The sequence below is a fragment of the Notechis scutatus genome, chromosome Z, assembly GCF_049901735.1.
Source record: "Notechis scutatus isolate UNSWTSFEM ecotype Mainland chromosome Z, rNotScu1.2, whole genome shotgun sequence".
Lineage (NCBI taxonomy): Eukaryota > Metazoa > Chordata > Lepidosauria > Squamata > Elapidae > Notechis > Notechis scutatus.
In genome coordinates, this window is record NC_142025.1 from 87,724,457 (window position 1) to 87,750,842 (window position 26,386).

Sequence of the window (26,386 nt, forward strand, 5' to 3'; positions counted from 1 at the left end):
TGTACGACTCCAGTGTTACCTTGACGACATATTAATTTTGTCATCTTCCACTCATCAAGCAATTATAGATACTCAGACCACATTACAATCACTAGAACAACACGGGTTCTCAATTAATTGGACAAAGAGTCATTTAACACCATCAACTCGATTGATCCACCTGGGGGCAATCATAGATACAGTGGAAGGCAAAGTTTTCCTGTCGCCAGATAGACAAAACAACATACAATTGGTTAATGAGATCAGAACCCATAAGAGGGTGTCCTTAGCTGAGCTATCAAAATTGTTAGGCAAAATGATATCATGCATATCTATTATCCCCTGGGCCCATCTCCACACTAGATCCCTTCAGTGGTTCCTGCTTCCGTACTAGCAATCTGGATGAAGCAACTCCAAACACAAGGTCTCAGAACCATCAAAGGTCCTCATATCTCTCCACTGGTGGGCCAGACCAGTCATCAACAGAGGTTGCCTTTTCAAAGAGCCCCACAGACTTACCATCACAACAGATGCCAGCCTTTCTGGATGGGGAGCTCACTATCAGTCACTCACAGCCCAAGGCCGCTGGTCCTCCATAGAACAATCGTGCAGCATAAACTGGCTGGAGCTCAGGGAAGTACATCTGGCTCTTCACAGCTTCCTTCCACAGGCACGCAATCAACATATACTGATCTTGACCGACAACATAACAGCAAAAGGCCACATAAACAAGCAAGGGGGCATGCAGTGGAAACCACTCATGCGGGAAGCGGAATGACTGTGTCATTGGGTGAAGAACAACCTGCTCTCCATCAGAGCAGAACACATATCGGGTCTGTCAAATACCCAGGCAGACTGGTTAAGTAGGGCTACAATCAATCAGTCGGAGTGGCACCTGCACCCAACCCTGTTTCAAGAGACGGTCTGGAGATTCGGGCAGCCAGTGATAGATTTGTTCACTTCCCCTCTCAACTCTCAGCTCCCAAGATTCATTTCCAGGTACCCTTCACAAGGAGCGGAAAACATCAACGCATTCCACTGCCATTGGCCCCCAGCCTTTCTGTGCACATTCCCATCACTTCCAGTGATCATCAGGGTCATCCAGAAGCTGCTGGAAGAGAAGGTGGAGCTATTGCTAGTAGCACCGTACTGGCCCAGACGGCTGTGGTTCGCAGACCTTCGCAGTCTGTCTTCATCAGAACCATGGAGAATTCTGCCTGACAAGGTTTGGCTAACCCAGGGACCCCTTCAACATCCAGACCCTCAATGGTTGTACCTAGCCATCTGGAGGTTGAGCAGAGACATCTGAAGAGTGAGCAGTTATCTAACAAAGTCATAGCCACCATCCAAGCTGCCAGGCGCCCCTCAACAACTCGCATTTACAATGCCATGTAGTCCAGTTTCTGCAAATGGTGTGCTAAGTCTCACATTGATCCCACCTCTCCATCAGTGGCTCAAATCCTAGAGTTTTTACAAGAAAGGCTTGACAAGGGTCTATCACCAAATATGTTGAAAAGACAGGTGGTGGCTTTGGCGTCGGTTGTCACTTGTGAAGGTCTACCATCTCTTTCTCATCACCCACGCATACAGAGTTTTCTTCAAGGAGCCACAAATTTACATCCACCAGTGGTTCATTGTTATCCAACTTAACAAGGTCCTCGTTGCACTCACGAAGTGTCCCTTCAAACCCTTGAAATCTTCGAGTCTCCAGTTTCTGACATACAAGGTAGTTTTTCTAGTAGCGATAACTTCTGCTCGTCATATTTCAGAACTGGCAGCTTTGTCAATCAGGTATGATATTTGTGTCTTCCATTCAGACAGGGTGATCCTTCATCCAGATCCTATACCCAAAATCAATTTGGCTTTTCACAGGGCACAAGAACTGATACTCCCCAATTTTTGTCCCAGACTAAATCAAGTGTTGGAACTACAATGGCACCGGCTTGATGTGAGGCAGGCATTGCGAATACATATTCACCGCACAGCACCTTTCAGAAAAACTGAAGCATTATTTGTGTCATTTCAGCTAAACACTCAAGGCTCATCTTCCACAATAGTCCGCTGGCTATGGGCTGCGATTGCGAAAACGTATCAGACTCAATCACTACAGGTGCCAAGGGGCATAACAGCTCATTCAACCAGGAGCGCCGCAACATCGGCAGCATGGGCCACGCAGGCGCCAATAACTGAAATTTGTCAAGTGGCAACCTGGGCCTCTCCATCGCCCTTTATTAGGCATTATAAAATAGATGTGTTTGCATCAGCTGAGGCTTCCTTTGGCAGAAGAGTTTTACAACCAGTCCACAGGGACCAGGAGAGGATTCCAAGCCAGATGGAGTCTCTCCCGTAGGACAGGCCAAGCTTTGGTATGTCCCACTACTGGATGTTCTGAACAGCTCATGGGAGAAAGAGCGTTGGTACTTACCTGACATGCCCGTTCTCTTTGATCTGTGAAGAGCATCCAGCCCCGCTCATTTTCCATCTGGTGGGGTCCTGTTCCGGCCAACGAATTGTTAGGGCATATGGGGTGAGGGTGTTTATTCTCTCGTCTTCACCAAAACTGGGGAACACTGGGAAGGAGTCCAGTGGATGAGGAGGAACGTTCCAGAAAATAAGCCCAGCCTATACATGCAGAGACTGAAGCACCTCCCACTACTGGATGCTTTTCACAGCTCAAAGAGAATGGGTGTGTCAGGTAAGTACCAACGCCCTTTTTCATTTATTGAAGTTTCTTTTCCTGAGAAAGGCTGTAATTATGGTCCCTGCTAATTTATAAGTTAAAAGAATAATGTGTATATAAAAACTGATTTGATATAGTGATGAGGCATCACGCTAGAAACTGGGAAACCAGTCCTCCTTAGGCACTAAGATACAAAATTGGGTTACCTTAAGCCAGTTACTTTCTCAGCCTGGGAAGAAGGCATTGGCAAAATTCTTGCCAAGAAAACTGCAGGGACTTGTTCAGGCAGTCACTAGGAGTCAGGGCTGACTTGAAACATCTGCCGCCTCTCCATCCCAAAATCTCACAGGATACTTCAGCAGTTATCTGTTTTAACATCCAACCCATTCAATGTATGAAAACCCCAAAAAATGGCCATTGGGGGGGGAGGGGTGTTAATAATGCTTCTTTGCAACAGTTCTTATCCTAATAAAAGCTTTTCTTCAGCTTTTTTCAAGGGCAAGCACTCCAACATGCTCATGTGTTATTGTTAATATTCCCCAGTTCCTGCTGTGAAACTTCTGCAGGATGTCTGATAAATTGATATCTTTCATTCATGATGGCTTTGTGGGGAGGAAGCAGTTTAGGAAATGTGTCATGGTTGTGGTTATTAGGAGTATGACAGAATTAGTGTTATAGCATGAACAACATAGTGCCTGGAAAGAAAGAATATGAAGAAGATGGTTAAAGGCCACAGGTCCTTGGATTTGCTTGTCATGGTCTGGCCCTTCCTGATGAGATTTCTATTCCTTTGCCAAAGAGGATGGACCCTCAATTTGCATGCAGATGCCCCCACTGTGTATTCTGGCCCTACTGGAAGCTATTTTGGATTTGCCTTGGACTTCTTCCAGGACAGTAAAGGAAGGTAGGACCATATTGATCAGAGAATAGTAGACTCTGGCATTGTTAACATAACAGGAATTCGGGAATACAAGGAATCAAGTTTCTTGGGACAGGTCAGCACAATTTATTTTTTATAAATACTAGAGCTATATTCCCAAGCAGAGAACTTTAATGATATTATGTTTTGTGAAATCTTGAATATGGGTTTAAAATCTAGCAATTTTTAAAAAAGATTATTAAAATAATTTACACAAATTTCAAGACAATACTGATCTAATGAATCTGGAAAAATTCATTAAAGCTGGACATTTACAAAAAAAAAAGGACCTCAATAATTCAGTGGGAATACAACATAATGATCTCTTCCTAAATCTCAACTTCCAATAACTATATATAATTTGTTTCTTTTAAAGTTACTTTTCCAGATCAAAAATTTCATTCAGAAGAATGAAAAGCAAATGATTATTTATTCTTAAAGTAGCAACCGAGTAAAGTTTATTACAACATGCCAAAGTAAAAAAAAAGAAAAGAAAAGAAATGTGTTTTGTTAATGTACAGATAGTATTTGACTTAAACCATTGACTTAGCAACCAAAGTTAAAACAACACTGAAAATAAATACAATCAGTCCTCACATAACCATTGCAGCAATTGGTATGCATTTAAGAAAATTGCAACAAACTGGGATCCCATGATTGCTGCTTGCAACCTTCCCAGCTGGCTTCTGACAAGCAAGGTCAATGGGGAAGCAGGATTTGCTTAATGACATCATGATTCACTTAATAACTGCAGTGATTCATTTAACAACCATGGCAAAAAGAACATAAAATTGGAAATGACTCACTTAACTGCCTTGCTTAAGAATGAAAATTTTGGTCTCAAATGTGATTGTAAATTCAGGACTACTGGTAGTACAATTACACACTGAAAAGGAATACCAAGTGCTGCTACAGTGGCCAAAGCCCCTACTTCAGGATATTTTTAACTGTTCCACAGAACCCCAAGATTTCATGAGATCTTGATAAGAGTCCACGAGAGATTAAGGGAGAGAAAAGAAAAAAACAGCTGGTTTTTCATCACTAGAGTGGAGATGGGGGGGGTGTTAAATTAACAAATTCCATGGAACAAGTTTGAAAATACCTGGTCTAATTCACCAACAAAGCCAAGGTATAAATTTTAACCGTAACAACCTATAATACTATATTATGGCTTAGTGTTCTCTGTTAACATCTCCTTTGCTGGCTCATAGATCTGTTAGCCAAAGTACATCTCCTAATGTTATTACAATCTATAGTTATTTAGATATATTAGATTTGGAAATTATAGGAGCACTATAGCTGGCGCTTGCCAAGTTTGGAGAGGCCGAGCTAGCTTTTCGATCCTCTGCCAGTTCCTTCTTTCCAGCATTATTCAAAGATTGAAGGTGGCTCTTGACTTGAGTTTAATGGATGGGCAGGAGGAGCCCACTCAACTTAATTATCACACAGATCCTTTGGTGCATATACATTGTTTCCTAGAAGTGACTGGGAAGTTCATTCCTGTTACCTGTTCCAAAAAACTGATCTTTATGTTACACTTATTATGCCCATGCAACCTACTTTCTGATGAGTAGACCCCAAGCAACTCCAGTCAGCACAGCCTAAAGCAGGACTTGCTGATAAATGTAGATTTGTAATATCTGATAAATCTATGTATCTATCATTTATACAGACATACAACTTAAGAATTGTGTGGGGTGCCCACTCTTCAAAATATTATTAAAGGTAGAAGAGAACCCTTTCTGCTTGGACTCTTCAGTAGACATTTTTTTTTGTTTAATTTAGATTTTCTGTTTAATTTAAACTGCTCCCTGCATTACACATGCAACGCATACTCCTCTTGTTCTCCCCACTTATCTAGAGCAGAAAAAGATGATCCATATTTGTCCATCATCATTTATGATTCGTTTTTATGATTCAGCTGACTTTCCTAGAGGAAAGAGAGAAAGCAAAAATAAAAAATGATTAGATCTAACTGAAATAGAAGAAATCCAAATAATCAAATCCTTGGAAATTCAGGATAGATCATCCAGTATCATACGACCACACTTATCTAAACATGCTGACAACATTGCTAGGATAATTGTAACTAATTAGGTGGCATAGCAAAGTTCACCTTTTTCAGTTTTTACATTGTTCTAAAAGATGAATGTAGGAATTGTTCTTAAGATCCTCCTGCATGTTTCTTGCAAAATGATTCATGCAGTACAACTATGGCTCATTCTTATTCTAAAAATTACAACAGATTTAGTTCTGAAACTAAAGAAACATTAATCTAACAGTACAATCCAAAACATTTGACTTTGCAGTTTACACATTTTTGTCACACAGAATACAATGTAGTTATTTTTAGGGAAGGCATTTATGCATGCAATGATATTAAAAATGAATACTTAATCAAAAAGTATAGCTTTAGTCTTGTGACATCATGTCTTGAAACAAATATCACAAAACAAAATTAATATACAGTATGAAATATTGAACTATAATATATTGTTTCCAACTTTTCAAAGGCAAGACTACTTGGTGAAAGATATATTTCTAATGAAATGGAACTTCATACTCTATTGTACACATGGTGTCCTTTGAAAATTCTTGATTTTTTAGGAGGATTTTTACTAGATAGACCTTCAAACAGAGAATATCCCTTTGTGAAACTAAAGATAAGACTGCATTTCCACAATGAGTTAGCTCGTAATATAACTTGTTGCCTACTATAGAATGATACAAGAATCTATTGAGAATGTAGCCACTGCATTTTGTAAATCTTATTGAGGAAACCTGCCAGTTGTATTTTATTCAATAAATCATATCCAATACAGGAGTCAAGTGACATTCATTGCACTTCTTCTACCACAATTACTGCAGTCCAAAAATACCTTCCAACTACTCTATTAAATATTGGTGGTACAAAGGTTGAAAATTGGAAACACATGAGAACTGTAACCATAATGTTTTAATATTAATCATGACCCATGCTAAATCCTAATGGGAGAGTAGAAATGAAAAATCTATTTTTATTCCTTTGTATGGCAAGATTCTGCATTCTTTGGACACTTACTCCATCTACTGGCCTCCTAAAACTTCCTTGTCCCTGATCATCACAGGGCCATTCCTTGGTGTAAAATGCAAACAATGCCAATGAGTGTCTGCAGAGCCTAGATCAACCTTTTTGGCACCAGGGACTGGTTTCATGGGAGACATTTTTTCCCCGGATTGGGGAGGGGAGTTTCACTTGTTCACCTGCTGCTCATCTCCAGCTCTGCAGCCTGGTCCTTAACAGGCCACAGACCAGAACTGGTCTCGGGATTGGGGACCGCTGGTCTAGATGATCCATTATCCATCACCCATCATTCTGTGCAATTCACAGAACCAAATATCCTGAGTCTAGTTTGGAACCTATAAGGAGACAGATGCAGGAGACAGATTGGAAGCACTGATTTTAATGCTATTGTCTGTGTGGTAAAAGCCTATACACTTTAGTTTAAAAGGAGAGCCATATCTACCAAATTCTTATTTCAACTCATCTTGCATGTGTTATAACTTCAGGTCCGAATACATCTTAACAACAGAATCTTTTAAATGAATCATATACATCCTCAATTAGTTTTTTTTTTCTTCAGGAAAAGTCATTGCAAACTTAGCAAAAGTTCAATGTAGTATAATATCCAAAGTATAATAGAATCCCTCCAGATGTCACAAAAATCCATTCAGATTTTTGGTCCTCTCATAATAGAGGGTCTTTTCTATCTAGATACAACCACCTCTTTTTTTCTTCTCTAGCATGAATGTAGTCGTGGGGGCCCCTCGGGCCAACACATCGCAGCCTGGTGTGATAGAAGCAGGTGCTGTGTATTTGTGCCCTTGGAAACCTAATGGTGGTACCTGCGTCCCTATTGAGTTTGATACTGAAGGTGAGTGGATTCCCATAATCTGGTCATAAAGCTGTTATGAGCAGTTGCTACTATCATCAAAAATGAGAAGGTGGAGGAGGAAACCATTTGAAAGCTTTTCGGAGTAGCTAACTAATATGAGGAATGAATGAAAACAATCCTATCTTTTTGTACTCATGTGGCCTGAGATCCTATATGGCCTTTGCTCTAATTTTAAAAAAAACTATGTCCGGACTTCCGGTTGCAAGGCTTCGGCGGCGGCAGGAATCCGCCTTTCATGGGTCCCTGCTGCGCACACGCTGAGGTACCCCCAATCCAACTGGATTTGGGGTTGTCGCTACCCAGAGGGGCAGCGGAAGATAGAGGAGATCCGGGCAGGGGGTCTGGGGATATCGCAACCCTTTCCCCAGCCAGCTAGACTCCTTTTTCCTGAGGCAGTGGAGCAGCTGTCAGAAATGGCAGCCACAAAGGAATCTTCAACCGGATAAGATTTGTGCAGGAGGAAGAATCAGAAGGAGAAGTTTTCTTGGCTGAACCGGGACATTAAGATACTTTTAAACACCCTGGAAACCTGACTTTTGGATTGATACATTTGTTTCCAAAAGAAGTTGTTAAAAGCAGCGAAAGTGCTGAAAGGAAAGTTCACTCCCTTCCTTACGGAGAAAGCAAATGAGCACTGAAAAACCTGCTTCTTTAAGGTAAAAATAAGCTCTTTGTTATAAGTGGGAAGGAGAGGACTAAAAAAAACCTTTAAAATTTGTTGGAGAGACGCCTTAGAAGATTATAAGATCAGCAATTAACTGTAATACGGCTTTAAAATATATTTTGGGATTTTGCCCCAGGAGGAAAAACTGCAAAGAGAAGAAGAGGAAATATTTTGTGTCTGTTTGGATTGTTTGATAACTTTGACACTTGAAATTACTTTAAGATTAAAAACATCTGGGTTGTTCTTAAAAATTTACAATGGCACTATGAATTAAAAATGGAATATGAAAAATTAAAGGAAAGAGAACAAGAAGGTAAGGATTCTTTGGGAGCTGTCTCCCACTTTTTAGAAATGGCGGTTTCAGCAAATACATGAGGAAGAAGGAGAAGAAGAAGAGAGGAAGAAGCCATTTTTAATGGACAAAAAAGTTCAATTAAGAAAAGAAAATAGGAAGAGAGAAGGAAAAATGAGAATTTAAGATTTAATAAAACAACCAAGAAAAAGAAAAAATAAGGTGAAAAAAAAGGTACAATGTTAGAAAGCAACAGAAAAGAGAAATACAACAGAGAGGGAAGTTAAAAAGGTGGAGGTTAGGAGAGGGCGGGGCAAAAAAGACCAGACTGGAGAAGAAAGGGAGGGAAAAAGGGGGGAAAGCCACAAAGGTCTGAAACAAGATGCAAAAAGCAGATTTTTTTTCAGAGATAAAGGATAGAGTATAATTAAAGAAAGATTCTGCAAGAGTACATAAGATAGTATCATAGTATTTGCATTTGAAATAGTCTATTGGAATATTATAAGATTTAACAAAATATTAAAATGTTTAATAATGGTAGATCTCAATATTTAATAAAATATTAAAGAGAATGTGTAAAATGATTAATGTTTAGTTATAGCTTAATTCGTTATTGTTTTAATGTTATTATAAATTTACTATTACATTTTCTTATTTTAAAATAATGTATTAAGTAGAATTAGAATTAGAATGGAAATTATATATTTAACTATATTATAAATTTATTATTTTTTTATTTTAAAATGCAACATGTAGAACGTACTAAGCAGAATCAGAACGGAAATTATGTATTACTTTAAGTGTTACTTTAGGGGAAAGATAGAAAGGCGTCACACTTTAAAAGTGATTACAGGGGAAATTTTTTTGTTAAAGAGAAGAGATAAATAGATAATTGGAAAAGAACGGACAAAAGATACAAGTATAATGATTTTAAAATAAGATGAAATAAACAAAATATAATTAAGAGAGTGAAAAGAAGGGAGAAGTTATATAGAAAATATAGAATGGTAAATAAGATAAGAATGGTATATAAGGTGAGCATGAATTTGATTTAGGTCTGTAAAAAAAGATGTAACCCGGGGCTAAGCCACTTTTCAAAATAAGTTTTATGTTTTAAGTTTTGTGTTTTGGTTAGCTATGTTTGATTGAGAATTAGTAAAACCTTGGAGGAATAAAACTAAAGGGAGAAATAATGAGAAATTTGGAAAAGACATGTACAAATGATCATTAAGAAGGTTTTATGTTTTTATGTCTTGTTTTATGTTTTGTATTTTGTGTGTTCATGTTTGATTGAGAATTAATAAAACCTTGATAGAAAGAAATATAATTGAGTAAAAGTGAAGGGAGAAACAATGAGAAATTCGGAAAAGATATATAGGTGTTTAAATGGAAATGTGATAATTTGGAACTATGCTGTATAAATGTTTATATTTGATTGAGAATTAATAAAACCTTGATAGAAAGAAATATAATTGAATAAAAGTGAAGGGAGAAATAATGAGAAATTTGGAAAAGATATATATGTGCTTAAATGGAAATATGATAATGTGGAACTATGCCTTAAAAAATAATGTTTTATTTGCCTTGTTAAAACTTATAAGTAATTTTTTTAGAAAGGAGGTTTTATGCCTTTATGTCCTATGTTTTGTTTGTCTTTAAAAAAATCAATAAAATTTGTTTTTTTTAAAAAAAAAACTATGTCCAAATGTTCAATTCACCTGTAGCTTCACTATCTTTATGTCCAAAGGGGAGCAAGAAGAAGTGTAAGAAAGTTATGTTGGGGAAAGAGAAGAGAGAAGGAGGTAATGGAGACAGGATAGGGAAGTTGCAGAAGAAACTAGAGAAAAGGCAGAGTCCTACTCATTTGTCACTAGTATTGATTATGCCAAGTGCCAGCATTCTGATCTGCAACAGATTAGGACAGGGGTCTCCAACCGTGGCAACTTTACACCTGGCAGACTTCAACTCCCAGCTCTCAATTCTGGGAGTTGAAGTCTGCCAGGTGTAAAGTTGCCACGGTTGGAGATCCTTGGCTTAGGAAATGTAATTTTAGATACAGTAGTATAAGACCATAGATCCATAGCTCAGGAGTTATTTGGGGGGCAGGCTAATGTTAACTGCATTTATCTTCTTTAATTGTTTGTATTTTGTCCATGCCACTATTGTTACCCAGGTGATCAAGAGAGAACACTTGGTGTCACTACTGTGAAAACCTTCAAGTCTAAACAGTGGTTTGGAGCATCTGTAAACACCTGGAAACAAAGTATTATGGTGGGTACTGGTTTCTGATTCTCTCCAAGAAACTCCAAAGTTGATGAAAGCATATGATGTAGCATAAGCCAAACATTTAGCCAAATGATTTCAGATTTAATTTTGACAGGCCACTTTATAAATATTGCCCCTCAGTTATTATAGCTCAATTTAAAGAAATACAGCCATTTTTTAAAAATGAGGTGCCTTATAAGGGCCAAAAATTCAATTAAAAATAAAAATAAGTTGCTAATAACAAATTATAATAAGATTCTCACAGAGACATTTGGGAGTTTGATAAAGAACCAAGAATTGTTCATTGGCATTGCTTTACTTCTCTAGTAATTACTTTGAAACATTAAATTCAGGCTGTATTTATATAATTTTGTGCATCTCTGGTTCATTTTCAAGAGGCATGCTGAGAGAAATTCTCCAGTGAAGTTTTATATGAATGCTGTTGGCTCCACATACTAGTTGTGACCCACATTCATTTGTGCATTCCTAGTTTTCTATCAGAGGTGAGAAATTATTTGCCTTTGATCTACAGAAAGACGGGCAAGGTGTGGTCCTCTGGATGTTTTTGAATTCCAAATGCTCCAGCCAACAATGAGAGGTGACAGGAGCTGAAGTGAAAATCTGGAGTGAGATCTACTACAGCAAAGCTCCCTAATATTAAAGAAGAATGAAGGGAAAGAACATTAGATAAACAGTCTTGTTTAACTTCCTTGATTGCTACAGGAGATCATACATAATCTAGCTTTTAGAATATGAGGTCCATATAGCTCCGGGTGTGCAAGTAATAGAATCTTAAACATAGGTGGGTTCTTCTATCCCTCTATTACAAATGATGGTTCTTTTCATGAATACCAAATAACAAGTCTGATTTTGGCTTGACAAAATGCTCAGTTGTTAGCTTGACCCTTTTTCTGATTTAGTTGAAAATATTTTGTTTGGCCACATTTATTCCACAACAGGCTCATTGTGTCTCACTGATTGTTAGTGCTACAACATCCCTTCCCTTCTTTCAAACTGTCAGGCCTGTGCCCCATTGCAACACTGGAATGCCATGGAAAATAAGGAAGAGGCCACCAAAACTCCAGTGGGCAGCTGTTTCTTGGCCACAGGAGACCGTCAGAATTTCTCTGAATACTCCCCATGCCGTCAGATCCATATGCACTCTGTTTACAAATCAGGGTTAAGTGGTAAGTATTGCATGCATATGGTGAGGAAAAGAGGAAGGTGGGCTATCTAAAGGAAGATATGCCATGCCTAAAACCTTCCATGGCCTGTTGGGACTGTTAAGCCTGGATTCCCCAACGGGTGTTAAGGAAAACAAACTAAACAGAATGTGCAGCGAAGTCAGATAGGAAGACAGGTAAATGTGTGAGATAAGCCTTCTCGTTAACACGCAGTAAAAATACAGATACGCTTGTGCTATCAAAATATTGTTTATTCCATTTAAGAATTATAGCATAGTCATTATAAACAGTCCATTAGTCAAATACCAAATTCAGTCAAGTCTTGTCGAGGATACTCTAATTGCAAAGTCCGTGTCGAATAGCCAGTGTCAGTACACATATAATAAATCTGTCCAAAACTTATCTTCTCTCCGTTGAGAAATATCTTCAAAGTAATCCAACACTTCTTCTCCTCCCCGATCCAGCAAGAATGCAGTCTTCAATAAGCCAGCCAGTAAGGCCCAGAGAGTGCCTTGCTGCTTATATAGTACTTTTACAGCTGCACTCTTAATTACATTCCTTTAGCTTAAAGTCACATACACTTTATCTGACAAACCATGATTCATCATTTTATTATCTTTACCCAAAACAGTTAGGGTAAAACAATGTTATCCCTAACAGGGACTATAGCCAATCAACAGATTATGAAGATGCCTAAGGGAAACTTGGCTTTTTGGTCCCCAAATTACTTCATGACTGGTTATGCAAATTGACCCAGTAGTGCTGTGCTATATAAATAAATAATTCACAAATGGGCTGTTTGATCACATAAGTCTTTTTAGAGAGACTGATGGTTATTGTATAAACGTATATACTCATGGACAAAATGAGAATTTTAAGTCCCAAAATACATCTCCTCCATATTGGGTTTGGATTACCCAGGGAGGAGCTTGTCTGTGAGTATATACGGTAAGTTTTTCTCTCAGCATTTTAAAAGTACATAGGTATTATGTACAGTAGATACAATACCCAGTATTTGCAGATAAACCCATCTCCTGAGAAGCAGACTCTCCAAATGTTAATCAAAATAGCATGAAAAATCACCATCCTCAGAAAATGTTTTTCTCATAACATTTTAGTTTAAAAACTTACAATTCATTTTTGGTGTGTATTTTCTGAGGAAAATACAATAGTGATAAGCCTTGCTTTGAAGTCTATGGCTCTTATTTGTTGATGTGCGGAGGTGCTTACAACTATGGCCACTCAAACATGAGAGGAAAAATGCATTCTGCACATGTCAAGTGGTACCTTTACATGCTTGAGAATTGCATTCTGATCTTCAGAATAGGAAAGTCCCACTTGGGTTGGGAAAGCAAGGAAAAAATCCCAGGAGGGGGAGACATAATATTTAAGACCAAGTAGGAATAGAATCTTGAGGCAGGGGAAATAAATATTTCTCTCAGTGATATCATCCACAATTGGGACAGCAAAACTGTGATAGCAGCAGGCTTTATTCTTCCCCCAAATGACTAAATAGTGCTACCTCATTCTAAAGAGGCCCAGCTCATGTAGCTACTTTAAATTTTGAGTTATATCATTTTTAGTATGTTTTTACTAAAAGGACGACTTGGGAAAGGGGAGATCTTCCTGTTAAGTTGAAGTATGTGGCGAAAGGAAGGGGGGAGGGAGGAAAATATTTCAGTTGAATGAGATAATATTTTTGAATATATACCATATTCCTTCAGAAAATCACTAATTAAACAACATAAAATGTCATCACTAAGTCCTTTGATTCCCTTTGAATAATAAAAAATAATTGTCAATTATGTTTGTCAAAAGCAAAGCAAGACTAAAGAATAGCTAAATAATATAGAATATAGAAGTAAAATGTTTAATTATTTATTTATTAAAACATGCATTAAATGATTATGCGGACATCACAATATAGGTAGCCTTTGTCTTACAACCATAACTGAATCCAGAATTTCTGTTGCTAAGCAAGAGAGTTATTGAGTTTTACCCCATTTTATGAGGCAACTTTCTTGCCATAGTTGTTAAGTGAATCACTGCAGTTCCTAAATTAGTAACATGGTTGTTAGGTGAATCTGGCTTCTGCAGTGACTTTGCTTGTCAGAAATTCATAAAAAAGTGATCACATGACCACAGGACATTGCAACCATCATTAATACATGCTGATTGCCAAGCATCCAAATTTTGTTCACATGAAAAATGTTTATGTGATGCTGTAAAAGTGGTATGCATGAAAAAAGGTCATGTCAATTTTTTCAGTGTTGTTGCAACTTTGAACAGTCATCAAATGAAGTATTATTATTAATAATAATAATAATAATAATAATAATAATAATAATAATAATAATAATAATAATAATAATAATAATAATAATGAATTATTGTAAGTTGAAGACGACCTGTACTACAAAATAGGGATTTATCCAGGACAATACTGTCCTTTGCATGTTTTGACCAGCTGCCATGAAGACTACAATTCTGCCCACAGAAATGGCCTATCTGTTATAGGAAGATTATCAATGTTTACTGAGATTATCAAAAGATCCCACAATATATAAATGAAGCAGGGTTATGGTTAAGGCCCTAAGATAACTGGAACACTAAAATTCTGAGGAGAAAAAAAATTAAATCTGTCCTTGGTGGTTGATGCACCAATTGCTTAGGCTGCCAACAGAATGGGTAAGCTCGAAAAATGGGTTAGGGAAGAGCTTCAGGATCCCTCCTTAGGAAGACCCCCTTAGGGCAGCTTTCTAATGTCACATGATTTTTGAACTTCTCATCTGTTTATTTCATCAGGAAGTGACAAGCGTTACTGTGAAATTGGATTCAGCCTCACCATCTCTCCGGTGAGCTTTGCAGGGGAAAAATGCAATGGTCCTGAGACAACCAATCTGCAAACTCCAAGTGGCTGACTAGCATGGTTACCTCTAGAAAACACTCCAGGAGAAAATACTGATGGAATTGTCTATAACTTTGTACAAATGCTTCTTGTGCTTCTGGTAATCTGGGGAGGCAAGACAATGATCCAGCTGATTGTAAAGTAAAAACGCTCTTATATGTATGCCAGCCTCTTGAAGACGTTGATAGGGCAATGACAAATGAAAATTGATTTTCCTAGCAATGAGATGTGTACCCTTTGGTCTTCTTGGTGGTTGAGGAAATGGAAATTGGGAACATGTGCGCCATCACACAAACAATGTAACTTAGTTGGTGTTGTGGTTAGCTGGCAGCAGGTGCAGATGGCTGAGGAGAGCAAGGACTCTGATGAGGGGCCAAGACCATCAGGGAGTGGACTGCTGCCTTCAGAGATTGTGGGGGCTGGCAGCAGTGATAGGAGGTTCCCGAGGAGCCTGTGCCAAGTGCACGTGCACGCAGGATTGATCGTAGGAGAGAGCAATTACAGCAGCACAGGTGACTCAGGAGTAAGGCTGCAAGGTAATGGCCCCTCCCTCAAGAGGATAAAAGCCAAGTTTGAAAAAGCGTTCTTGGCAGACAGCAAAGAAGCTCTAAAGCTCAACTTATGGACATCTTAGTTCGTATTTGGGGAATCTTGTAAATTAGTTCTTATCTCTGACTTTTTGGCATCATTGACAAACAACTTGGCAAGGCTCTTCCTTGTCGGAGCTAATTAGTAGAAAGCAGCCTTCAGAATAGAATTTGTTATTAAACCTTAAAAGGTGGGGGCTCCTGACCCCCCCTGGTTGGGTCAGAACAGTTCCTATAAGTATGTAATTACATCATTTGACAATGGCATCATGATTCTTGAATCATTTTGGTACTATTATTGCTTGTTACGGATATCTGTGTCCCACAAGGATATGTAACTCAACGATATGTATCTACAGTGTTCAATGGCTTTTAGCGTTGGCTGCCATATGACTCAGTGGTCATGTGAACAAGCTTGCCAGACAAGGGGAGATTCTACAATACTAGTTTTGTTATCATTAGCAGATTCAAAGTGGTTCTGAAGAAAGCTATCTCTAAAGAGACAACATAGCAGGTATTTCTCCAGTGCCATATAGCCAGCTTACACCAAATACGTACCCACTAAAAGCTGAAAACACTGGTGGTGGACATGAATCTTTCTTGCAAAGATCTGAACAGGCAGGCAGAAAGAAACAGCATATAAAGGCAAGGTTGACTCACTGTGGTAACATATGTTTTGTTGTTGTATAAACCATGATAGTTCTTGCATTCAGGAATGAAGCAAACTTATGTGTCCCCGGATAATGTTACAGGATCCAATCTGGGGCGGGCAGTCACTGGGACCACAGATTTAATAAATCTCTAGTCCTCTAGACTGTCCCAACATGGATCTTGTTCTTACACTCAGGCATGGTTTATATGCAAAGTTCAGGAAGATAATCAGCAAAAACTGATTGTGAAATAGACCTAACACATATTCTGAAATCTTAGATATTTACTTTACTTTTTCCTACTTTTGTTGTCTTCTTCCCACAGTCTGGGTGGCTGATGCTTGGTGCACCAGGTGGATATTATTTCACAGGTAAATGTATCAACTGTTACAAACACCAAGAAATATGTTGTCCTCAAAATACTATGTCCTGTTCTTGTCAATCATTTTAATCATTTATTGCAGAACTTGAGAAGTTGCTAAAAAGACTAATTAAGATAGATAATGAATTGAAGCAGCACCCTCTGTGAGGAAAAGTTGTACCTTAGCTTAAGGGGAAAAAGAAATGCTAATACAATATACAGTGTGATGTTTTATTTTCTCAGCCTCACAATCTTACTGTAGACATAAAGCTAAACCTATTAAATTAGAAAATGGGAAGGACAGACAGAAAGAAGAACTGCTTCGTGCTTTATCAGAGAGGAGCTGAGCAGATATCTGATTTGGACAGCATTCATGCATGATGATACCATAGTAGCTATATTATTATTATCAGCCCAGTATCAGATTCGCTTAACGACCACATGATTCATTGGGGAAAAAAGGTTATAAAACTAAACTCACTTAACAACTGCCTCCCTTAGTAATGGAAATTTTGCTCTCAACTGTAGTCATAAGTTGAAGACTACCTATTACTTAGTTTCTGGAGGAAGATGGCTCTAATTGTACTTTCCCATTAAATACAACTACTCAATTATGGGGGATGCGGTGGCTCAGTGGCTAAGGCACTGAGCTTGTCGATCAGAAAGATTGGCAGTTTGGCAGTTCGAATCCCTAACACCGTGTAGCAGAGCGAATTCCCATTACTTGTCCCAGCTTCTGCCAACCTAGCAGTTCGAAAGCATGTAAAAATGCAAGTAGAAAAATAGGGACCACTTTGGTGGGAAGGTAACAACATTCCGTGCACCTTCGGCATTTCATCATGCTGGCCACATGACCACAGAGATGTCTTCAGATAGGGCTGGCTTTTCAGCTTTGTAACGGAGATGAGCACCACCCCTAGTGCCAGAAACAACTAGCATATATGTGCAAGGGGAACCTTTACCTTACCTTTACTCAATTAGACCCATTGTAGTAATTGTGTTTGTGAATATCTGCAGGTATCTTATGGCTATCGTGGGAATAAAATGTGGGAATAAAATGCTAGCCTAAAATGCTTTTGTTCAGATCCATCATGGTATAAGAGCTATGGTGGCACAGTGGTTAGAAAGCAGTAGTGCAGATTAACTCATTGCTCACTCCAGGTGTCTATGGAGATTCTCAGTTATCCAGGTCATGGTTGTCCCAAAGGTGCTTTTTCAACAGGCAACTGGACTTTCTGAAGAAGCTTCTTGGATGAGAAATGAAACATCTTCAAAAAACAACAACCAGAAAGTCCAGTTGCCTGTTGAAAAAGCACCTTTGGGATGCTCAACCCAGGAGTTCAATTCTGGGAAGCTCAAGGTTGACTCTATCCTTCTGAGGTCAGTAAAATGGAGACCCGGAGTTTTTGGGGAAATATGCTGACCCTGGTAAACCACTTAGAGAGGATTGTGAAGTGGTATAAAGTCTAAGTCCTATTGCTATTGATGTAATGAGATCAGAAACAGGGAAGGAAATATATATGACTGGGAATTTCTGGGAGTTGAAGTCCATGTTAAAGCTGCTAAGGTTGAAAAATACTCATGTAGATGTTCTGGACCCGCAGTCTCCCATATACCAGCTTGTCCAATTAGAGTGCTGCTGCCATTATAGAGAAGTGTCTCTTGTCTTCTTTTAGGTTTGTTCTATTCAGTTGCCCTGTCAGAGGTTGAAGCAAAATATCCTCGTTCATCTTCTACTTTGCTGTGGTACGTGAACTCAGAACTGGTAACAGAAGATTATAGACTGAAGAAATATGAGGATGGATACCGGGGTGAGTGCATTCTTTTCCTTCAGCAGACCCTGGGTGCATACAGAAGGTCAAGGTGGCATGTACCAGAGGAGGTTAGGAGTTGGGCCCAAAGTCCTTAGCAAATGTTCCTCTTTCTTTGAGGTACCTCTTTTTTCTTTGTGCTTGGTGGCCAAACCATGAATTGGTCCAGTCAAATGCTGGATTTGTTTTTCTCTGGTGCAATGTAGCCAATTATCACACTATGCAGGAAATTGCAACCTGTTTGTTCTGTACAGCACAAGGAAGTGCGCTTTTAGGACTATATCATAGATCGAGAGAGCCCCCAATACACAAATTATAATAGTTTTTATACACTTTTGGAAAACAAATGCACATGCTCATTAGCAAACCATGGGCAGCAAACAACAAAATATGGTGGAGGATGATCCTCCCAGAAGATGGGTTCCTTAGTAAAACATTACAGCCCTCAGTGTTTTGTCCCTAACTGATAAGACTGATTATGAGGTATGCAAAACTGTCTAGCTAATTTATCTGCAACAGGAAACAGACTTTAGCCAGGGTTAGGATTCAAAAATCCCAACAACCAGTTCAATGCCCAGTTGCTGGGTGGGCGTGGCCATGGTGGGCATGGCCTACTGGAACTTCCTGTTTCTGGCTTCCGGTGGGCCTCCAGAGCCCAGGGGAGGCTGTTTTTGCCCTCTCAAGGGTCCGGAGGCTGCCTCTAGGAGGATGAAAATGGCCTCCCTCAGGCTCTGGAGCCCCACCGGAAGCCGGAAACAGGCCCATTTCGTGACCTCGGGTACTTCCGGGAGGACTATTTTTTGCTCTTCCAAGGGTCCAGAAGCCTGGGCCTCTGGGAGGGTGGAAACAGCCTCCCCCAGGCTCTGGAGGCCCACCAGAAGCTGGAAATAGGCCCATTTCTGGACTTCCGGAAGGCCCGTTCCCCCCCCCCCAAGCCTCCACTTGGACCCTGCACTTACCTGCATTGCATGGAGACTCCTGGGAGGGGCAGTGGCAGGTGGGCGGGGACAGCCGGTCATTGAAATAACTTTAACTTTAACATCCGGTTCGCTCGAACCAATCTGAACCCGTAGAATCCCACCCCTGACTTTAGCCCTGAACCAAACTGCTGCTTTGAGTTACTTGATCAAGCTATCAGGTAGCCTCCCAGGTAAGAGTGTGAGGCCCAAGAATGAGAGCCCCCAAAGATAGAAACGTGAAAGGTTTTCAACAAAATGGGGTTTCTCTGGCTAAAACTAGCTATACCAATTCTTCTTGCTTGTGCTGATATGCCAAAAGTGAACCATCAACCATCTTTCATACTAAAATTGGCCCTTGAGCTAATTTTAAAACCAGGGGTGTCTATATAGAGGAAGGGTTAAAAAAAAAAAGTCAAGATGATAAGCATGAGTGCAACTGAAGGCCTGCAGAGGCATTTACCCAAAAGGGTGGCATAGTCAATTGATTGCCGCGGACGTTTCTGTTCAAATGGCTTCTACCAGGGACCAGTTCAACTATGTGCCAAATCCATCTCCTTGCGGCACCCTGGCTGGCTGAAAAAAGAGAAAAAGAGTCAAAATGAGGGAACAAAAGAGAGAAATGCCTGACCTTTCTTGTGGTAACAACTGTTGCTAAATGAGCTTAAATTTTTAGTAAACAGCAATTACTGTTCCTTCTCAAAATAATGTCTTATACCCTGCTTTTCTTAGGCCTAACATTTCAACTATTACTCCCTCCTGAGAAATTATCTCTCTTTAGTTTCATAAATGTATCATATGCTGGCTGCATATTATTTTCAGCTTCTGGAACACCTTTCCCCCTCCCCACACCCTTGATATGAGGTTGGCCCCTAACCCTCCTATCTTTTCATAAGGGCCTAAAGATGTGGCTTTGCCAGTCAGCTTGGGACACCAGTGAGGGAAAAGCATAATGGAGGTGTTTGATTCAGTAATAACAGGTCCTACCTCTCTCCCCCCTCTGCTCTGCCCCCCCTCTCCTATATGGTTTTGGTTTTAACTTTTTATGTTTTAGCTTAAATGTAACTGTAAGCTGCCCAGAGTTACCCTATGGTAAGATGGGCAGCTGATAAATTTTATCAATAAACAAATAAGGATCTTTATAGACCACTCTCCCCATTTTGTGGCATAGTCCAGGGAAGTTTAGTATGAAAGCTAAAATGCTCTAGATGGAGAATTCTATGCTCAAGTTCACATTGTTTTTTTTTAAATAAATTTTATTAATGAACAACAAAAAGAAAAACATTTAAAAACAATGAATGTGGTGCATACATCCCGCATACCTATTTGTCTTACATATAACATATATAATATAATATATAATATAATACATATAACAAAAAATACAAATTTACATATATACATAAATATTAATCATCGGTAATACATTTACTCCCTTCTTTTTTAAACCAGTGGTAAAACTTCTCCCAAATTTTGCAGTAATCAGATTCAGTCTTATCTTTTAATTCTTGGGTTACTCTATCCATTTCAGCGCACGTCCAAATTTTTCTAATTATTTCCATCTCGTCTTTCCATCTTTGGGCCATGGCTAATCTCACAGCGGTGGTAACATGGACTATTAAGTATATTATCTCTTTATTATATTTTCCCACATTGATTCCCAACAGAAAAATTTCAAGTCTAAATTCTATTTTAATTTTACACATCTCTTCTAACCAATTTCCAACTTTGAGCTTTTTCACATTTCCACCATACATGGTAGTATGTTCCAATTTCTTTGTTGCATTTCTAACATTTAGGGGATAATTTCGGACACATTCTTGCCAATTTTGATGGTGGAATGATGCCACCGAGGTTATTTTTCTATTCCTGTCCCATAAAATTTGCCAACCATCCAAATTTATGCCATATCCAAAATCTTTCATCCAGGCCAACATCATTTCTTTCACCTTTTCCTCTTCCAGTTTGCATTCTAATAATACTTTGTAAGTTTTTTTAATCAATTTCTCATCCATTCCTAGTAACATTTTATCTAATTCTGTTTTCTATCTACTAATACCCCATTCTTTCATATCTTTACTATATCTTGGCTGTAATTGTAAATAGGCCCACCATTCTATCTCAAATCCCAAATCTTTCAACTCCTGTCTTGTTTTTAAATCACCCTTCTCATCTAATATGTCCTCATATGTAATGACCTGGCCCAGTGGTGGTATTCAAAAACTTTTACTACCGGTTCTGTAGGCGTGGCTTGGTGGGTGTGACCATGTGACTGGGTGGCGTGGCATTTTTTGCAGCCCCCACCCATTTTGGGGAACTTCTTAGCCACAGAGGAACCTCTGAGGGGGTATTTTTGCTCCCCTAAGGCTCCTCTGGGGCTCAGGAAGAAAAGGAACAGAGCATGGGAGGGGCATGCAGCACCCCTCCAAGCTCCGTTTTGGGAGCTTCCTAGCCTCAGAGAAGCCTCTGGGGGGCGTTTTTGCTCTCCTAAGTCTCCTCTGGGGCTCTGGAAGACAAAAAATGGAGTGGGGGGCTGAGCTCCTCCCTCCATTTTTTGCCTTCCTTGGCCTCAGCAAGGGGAATCCCCGCACAGTTGATCTTATCTACAGCTGATTATCGGGAGGGAAAAAAAGAAAAAAACACCTTCAGCGAATGTCAGGCAGGCGGGTGGGGTGAGCAAGCATCGGGCGGGAGAGCAACCAGGTGGGGGCGTGGCCAGCCAGAACTTACTACTGGTTCGGAGACCCACACCAAATTCTTGCTACCGGTTCGCCCGATCCATTGCGAACCGGCTAAATACCACCACTGACCTGGCCTCGGCACAATAAATGTGGGTACATTAACGCTTCTAATGTAGATGAATTAGGTGTTTGTCCTGTCACACCCTGCCTGTAAGTTATATCCTTCTAATATTAATATTCTTTTATTTTTAACATTTATCCAATCTTTAACCCAGATCAGAGTAGCCGCTCTGTGATATATTTCCCAATCTGATAGGCCAAATCCTCCTCTTTCAGTAGCGTCCTGCAACAATTTCAGTCTAATTCTGGGCTTTTTTTCCCTGCCATATAAATTTTGATACTACCTTATCCAATTGATCAAAGAATTTTTTCTCTAATTTTGCCGGAGTGTTTTGGAATTAAAACAATAATTATGGTAATACGTTCATTTTTATAGACGCAATTCTCCCCATAAAGGAAAGTCTTAAGTTGCTCCATTTCCTAAAATCTTCAGTTATTTTTTTAATTAGTGGAGTATAATTATCCTCTTTGAGGGTTATACATTTTGCCGAAATTACAATTCCCAAATATTTAATTTTATTTGTCATCTGGATGTCCATTATTTATTTATTTATTTATTTATTTATTTATTTATTTATTTATTTATTTATTTGTTTATTTGATTTACCAATTGTTTACAAGATAATAAGTATAAGTGTATACATAGTTGTGAATACATGAAATGGGTACATATAAGAAAAATAAAAGAAGAATAAGAGAAACAATAGGACAGGGACGGTAGGCACGTTGGTGCGCTTTATGCACGCCCCTGCAGACCTCTTAGGAAAGGGGTGAGGTCAATAGTAGACAGTCTAAGGTTAAAGTTTTTGGGGTTTGGGGAAGAAACTACAGAGTCGGGTAGAGTATTCCAAACATTGACCACTCTATTGCTGAAGTCGTATTTCCTGCAATCAAGTTTGGTGCGGTTAACTTGAGTTTGTATCTATTGTGTGCTCTTGTGTTGTTATGGTTGAAGCTGAAGTATTCATTGACAGGTAGGACATTGCAATGTATGATTTTATATACCATGCTTAAGTCAGACCGAAGACGGCGTAATTCAAGGTTTTCTAGTTCTAGAATTTCAAGTCTGGTGGCATAAGGTATTCTACAACGAGTAGAGGAGGAGAACTCTTCTTGTGAAATATTTCTGGACTTTCTCAATTGTGCTAATATCAGATACGTAATGTGGGTTCCAGACTGATGAACTGTATTCGAGTATTGGTCTAGCAAATGTTTTGTATGCTCTGGTTAGTAGTGTGATATTACCAGAGAAAAAGCTACGTAGGATTAGGTTAACAACTCTTAATGCCTTTTTGGCTATGTAGTTGCAGTGGGCTCTAGCACTTAGATCATTAGAGGTGAGTATTCCAAGGTCCTTTACAGAGCTTGGGTCATCAACAAGATCTTGACTATTCAGCTTGTATTTTATTTTCTGATTTTTTTGCCAATATGTAAGACAGAGCATTTATTTGTTGAGATTTGAAGTTGCCATTTGTTTGACCATTCTGATACATAGTCAAGATCTTTTTGTAGGGTAGCAGTATTGTCTGTGGTATTGAACAGCTTTACATCATCAGCTTAAAAGAACGCAATTGCTCTTAATATGATCACAGAGGTCATTTATGTAGAGTATGAAGAGAGTTGGTCCTAGAACACTGCCTTGGGGGACACTATTGACAGGTACAGAATTTGATAGGACGCTCCCAATTTTGACCATTTGTTGTCTGTTTGCCAGGAATGCTTCTATCCAGTTATGCAGTTGTCCAGAGATACCATAGGATTTTATTTTTAGGAGTAGTTTGTCGGTACCACTGAATCAAAGGCTTTACAGAAGTCTATGTAGATTGCGCCTATTGCTTTGCCCTGGTCGAGTTGTGTCATCCATATGTTTTTGCAGTGTAAGAGTTGCAGATTACAGGATAGTTTTTTTTTAAAACCAAATTGTTTATTGGAGAGTAGGTTGTTTGTCTCTAAGTGGAGGATGATGGATTGGTTAATAATTGATTCCATGACTTTACAGGTGACGCAGCATAAGGAGATTGGTCTGTAATTTTCAATTAGGCTTGGGTCTCCCTTTTTGAAGATGGGGATGACTGTGGCTTGTGACCATAGGTTAGGCAAGGAGCTGGTCCTGAAAGATTTTTCAAAAATTATGCTTAGAGGTTTGGCTATGGCAGTGGATAGCTTTTTTAAGAAGTAGGCACATATTCCATCCGGTCCAATAGATAGAGATGGTTTTAGATTGCGTAGTGCTTTTTCAACATTGTCTTCTGTAAAATCGATATGTATTAGATCATTGTTGTTATCTGTGGTACGGCTAGGAAATACTGGGCATGATCCATTGCTGTTTACAAATACTGAGCCAAGAATGTGTTAAAGATGTTGGCTTTAATGGTGTCATCGTTGCAGTCTTTACCATCAGGTCCTATCAAGGGTGGGATAGACCTTGAGTCTTTTAGTATGTTGTTTACAAAATTGTAAAAAGCACGGTGGAATTGGTGCTTAGAAGGTTTTCCTCTTGTTTAATGTGATAATTGATGCATTCGGTCTTTATCTGGTGGCATAAATTTTGTATCGGCTTTTGAAATTGGCAACGTGACCAGATTTGTTTTTCCGCCAGAGTGATCTCTTTTTGGATTGAAGTTTCCTTATTGTTATGGGTAATCTGCTTTTTTGTTTTGTTTTGGGAGTTGTTGTTGGTACATATAGTTTGATGACTCTTTTGACTTCAAGTAAAAATATGTTGTAATGGTCTTCAACAGTATTGCATCCAGTGAATAGAGATTGCCAATCAAGGGATGAGAGATCGTTGTCTATAAGATCATAGTTGCCTTTTTTGAAGTTACAATTGGGGATTACATCATTGTGGTGATTTTTGTGTGGGCGTATGTTGAGACAAAAGTCAATCATATTGTGGTCACTGCTGGAAAAGGGTTCTTTAGTTTGTATTCCGTAAATTAAATTCCGTAAATTATCCGTAAATTATCCTCGTTAAATTTCCCTTTTGTGCATTTGTCATACTTTTTGTAAGTATTTTAGTTTTTTCTTTGTTAATTTTTAGCCCCACAACTTCTCCAAATTCCTCTAATTGCTCTAACAATTTTGGCCCAGAATATTGCAGATCTTCTAAAATAAAAACCAAATCATCAGCAAAGGCTTGTAATTTATATTCTTCTTTCTTTATTTTTAGCTCTTTTACTTCCGGTTCTTTCCTAATTATTCTTGTTACCTCTAATGTCAAAATAAATAATAATGGTGATAATGGACATCCCTGTCTCGTTCCTTTTTGTATCTCAAATTTATTTGTTGTGTGATCATTTATCAATATCCTAGCTTCTTGTTTGTGATATATTGCTAATACCACATTTAGGAAGTTTTGCTCAAAATCCAGACACTTAATTTGTTGCAGAACAAAACTCCATTTTACATTATCAAAGGTCTTTTTAGCGTCCAAGAATAATAGTGCTACCTGTTCTCCACTACGATCTTCATAATACTTTATGATGTCTAAAATTGTCCTGATATTATTCCTAAGATGCCTATGTGGAAGGAAGCCATTTTGATCTGTGTGTATAAATTTGTTTAATATTTTCTTGAATCTTTTGGCTATTATAGTTACGAAAATTTTATAGTCCACATTTAATAGAGATATTGGCCTGTAGTTTCCTATCTTTGTTTGGTCATTTTTTTCTTTTGGAATGATCTTGCCTTATCCATGACTTCATTAAACAATTTGAGTAATCTGTCGCCTAATATTTCTTGTTGGGAGGGAGGGACTGCATCTGGGCCAGCCGCCTTATTGTTTTTTTGTTATTTATTGCCCAAGTCATTTCTTCAGGATTTATTCTTCTATTCAATAAGCTTTTTTCTTCTTCTGATATTCTCAGAAGGTTCTCTTTCTTTAAACAGTTTATCACTTTTTCTTCTGTTACACATTCTTCTTCTTTATACAGATCCTCAAAAAATTTCTGAACTATATTCCTTTTCATTTCTTATTGATAATATATTTCTCCCTGTTCATTTTGTAGTTTAGTGATCCATCTTTTTTCCACTTGTTTCTTCAATTTTCAGGCTAGCCATCTTCCTGGTTTATTGGCGTTTTCAAATACATTTTGTTTTATTCTTTTCAGGTTTTGGGCTAGGTCTTCTTTTTCCAGCAAGTTTATTTCATATTTTATTAAATCCATTCACATTTTTATCTCTTTCTGTTTTGATTCTTCTTGCAGCTTCATCTCCAAGTTTCTATATTCCATTTCTAATGCTTTTTGTTGTAGCTTCTTATTCTTGTTTTTATTTGCCATATAATTTATCGCCACCCCTCTCATAAATGCTTTAGCCGTGTCCCAGGTGTTTTGTAAGGATGTGTCTTCTTCTTTGTTCTCCTTAAAGAAGAGTTTCATTTCCTTTTCCAGTTT

At 38.6% G+C, this 26,386-nt stretch overlaps 1 protein-coding gene across 1 annotated transcript in view; it reads left to right on the forward strand.

Moving 5' to 3' along the window:
* The first annotated feature begins 3,331 nt into the window (after positions 1–3,331).
* The window catches only part of ITGA2B (integrin subunit alpha 2b), a 65,805-nt gene continuing 42,750 nt past the window's right edge, over positions 3,332–26,386 (forward strand). The window contains exons 1-7 of the mRNA XM_087948383.1: positions 3,332–3,563; positions 7,362–7,492; positions 10,643–10,740; positions 11,756–11,921; positions 14,724–14,773; positions 16,389–16,434; positions 18,101–18,235. Coding sequence (XP_087804509.1) covers positions 3,370–3,563; positions 7,362–7,492; positions 10,643–10,740; positions 11,756–11,921; positions 14,724–14,773; positions 16,389–16,434; positions 18,101–18,235 — 820 coding nt within the window. The 5' untranslated portion in view covers positions 3,332–3,369. The remainder of the gene's footprint in view (positions 3,564–7,361; positions 7,493–10,642; positions 10,741–11,755; positions 11,922–14,723; positions 14,774–16,388; positions 16,435–18,100; positions 18,236–26,386) is intronic.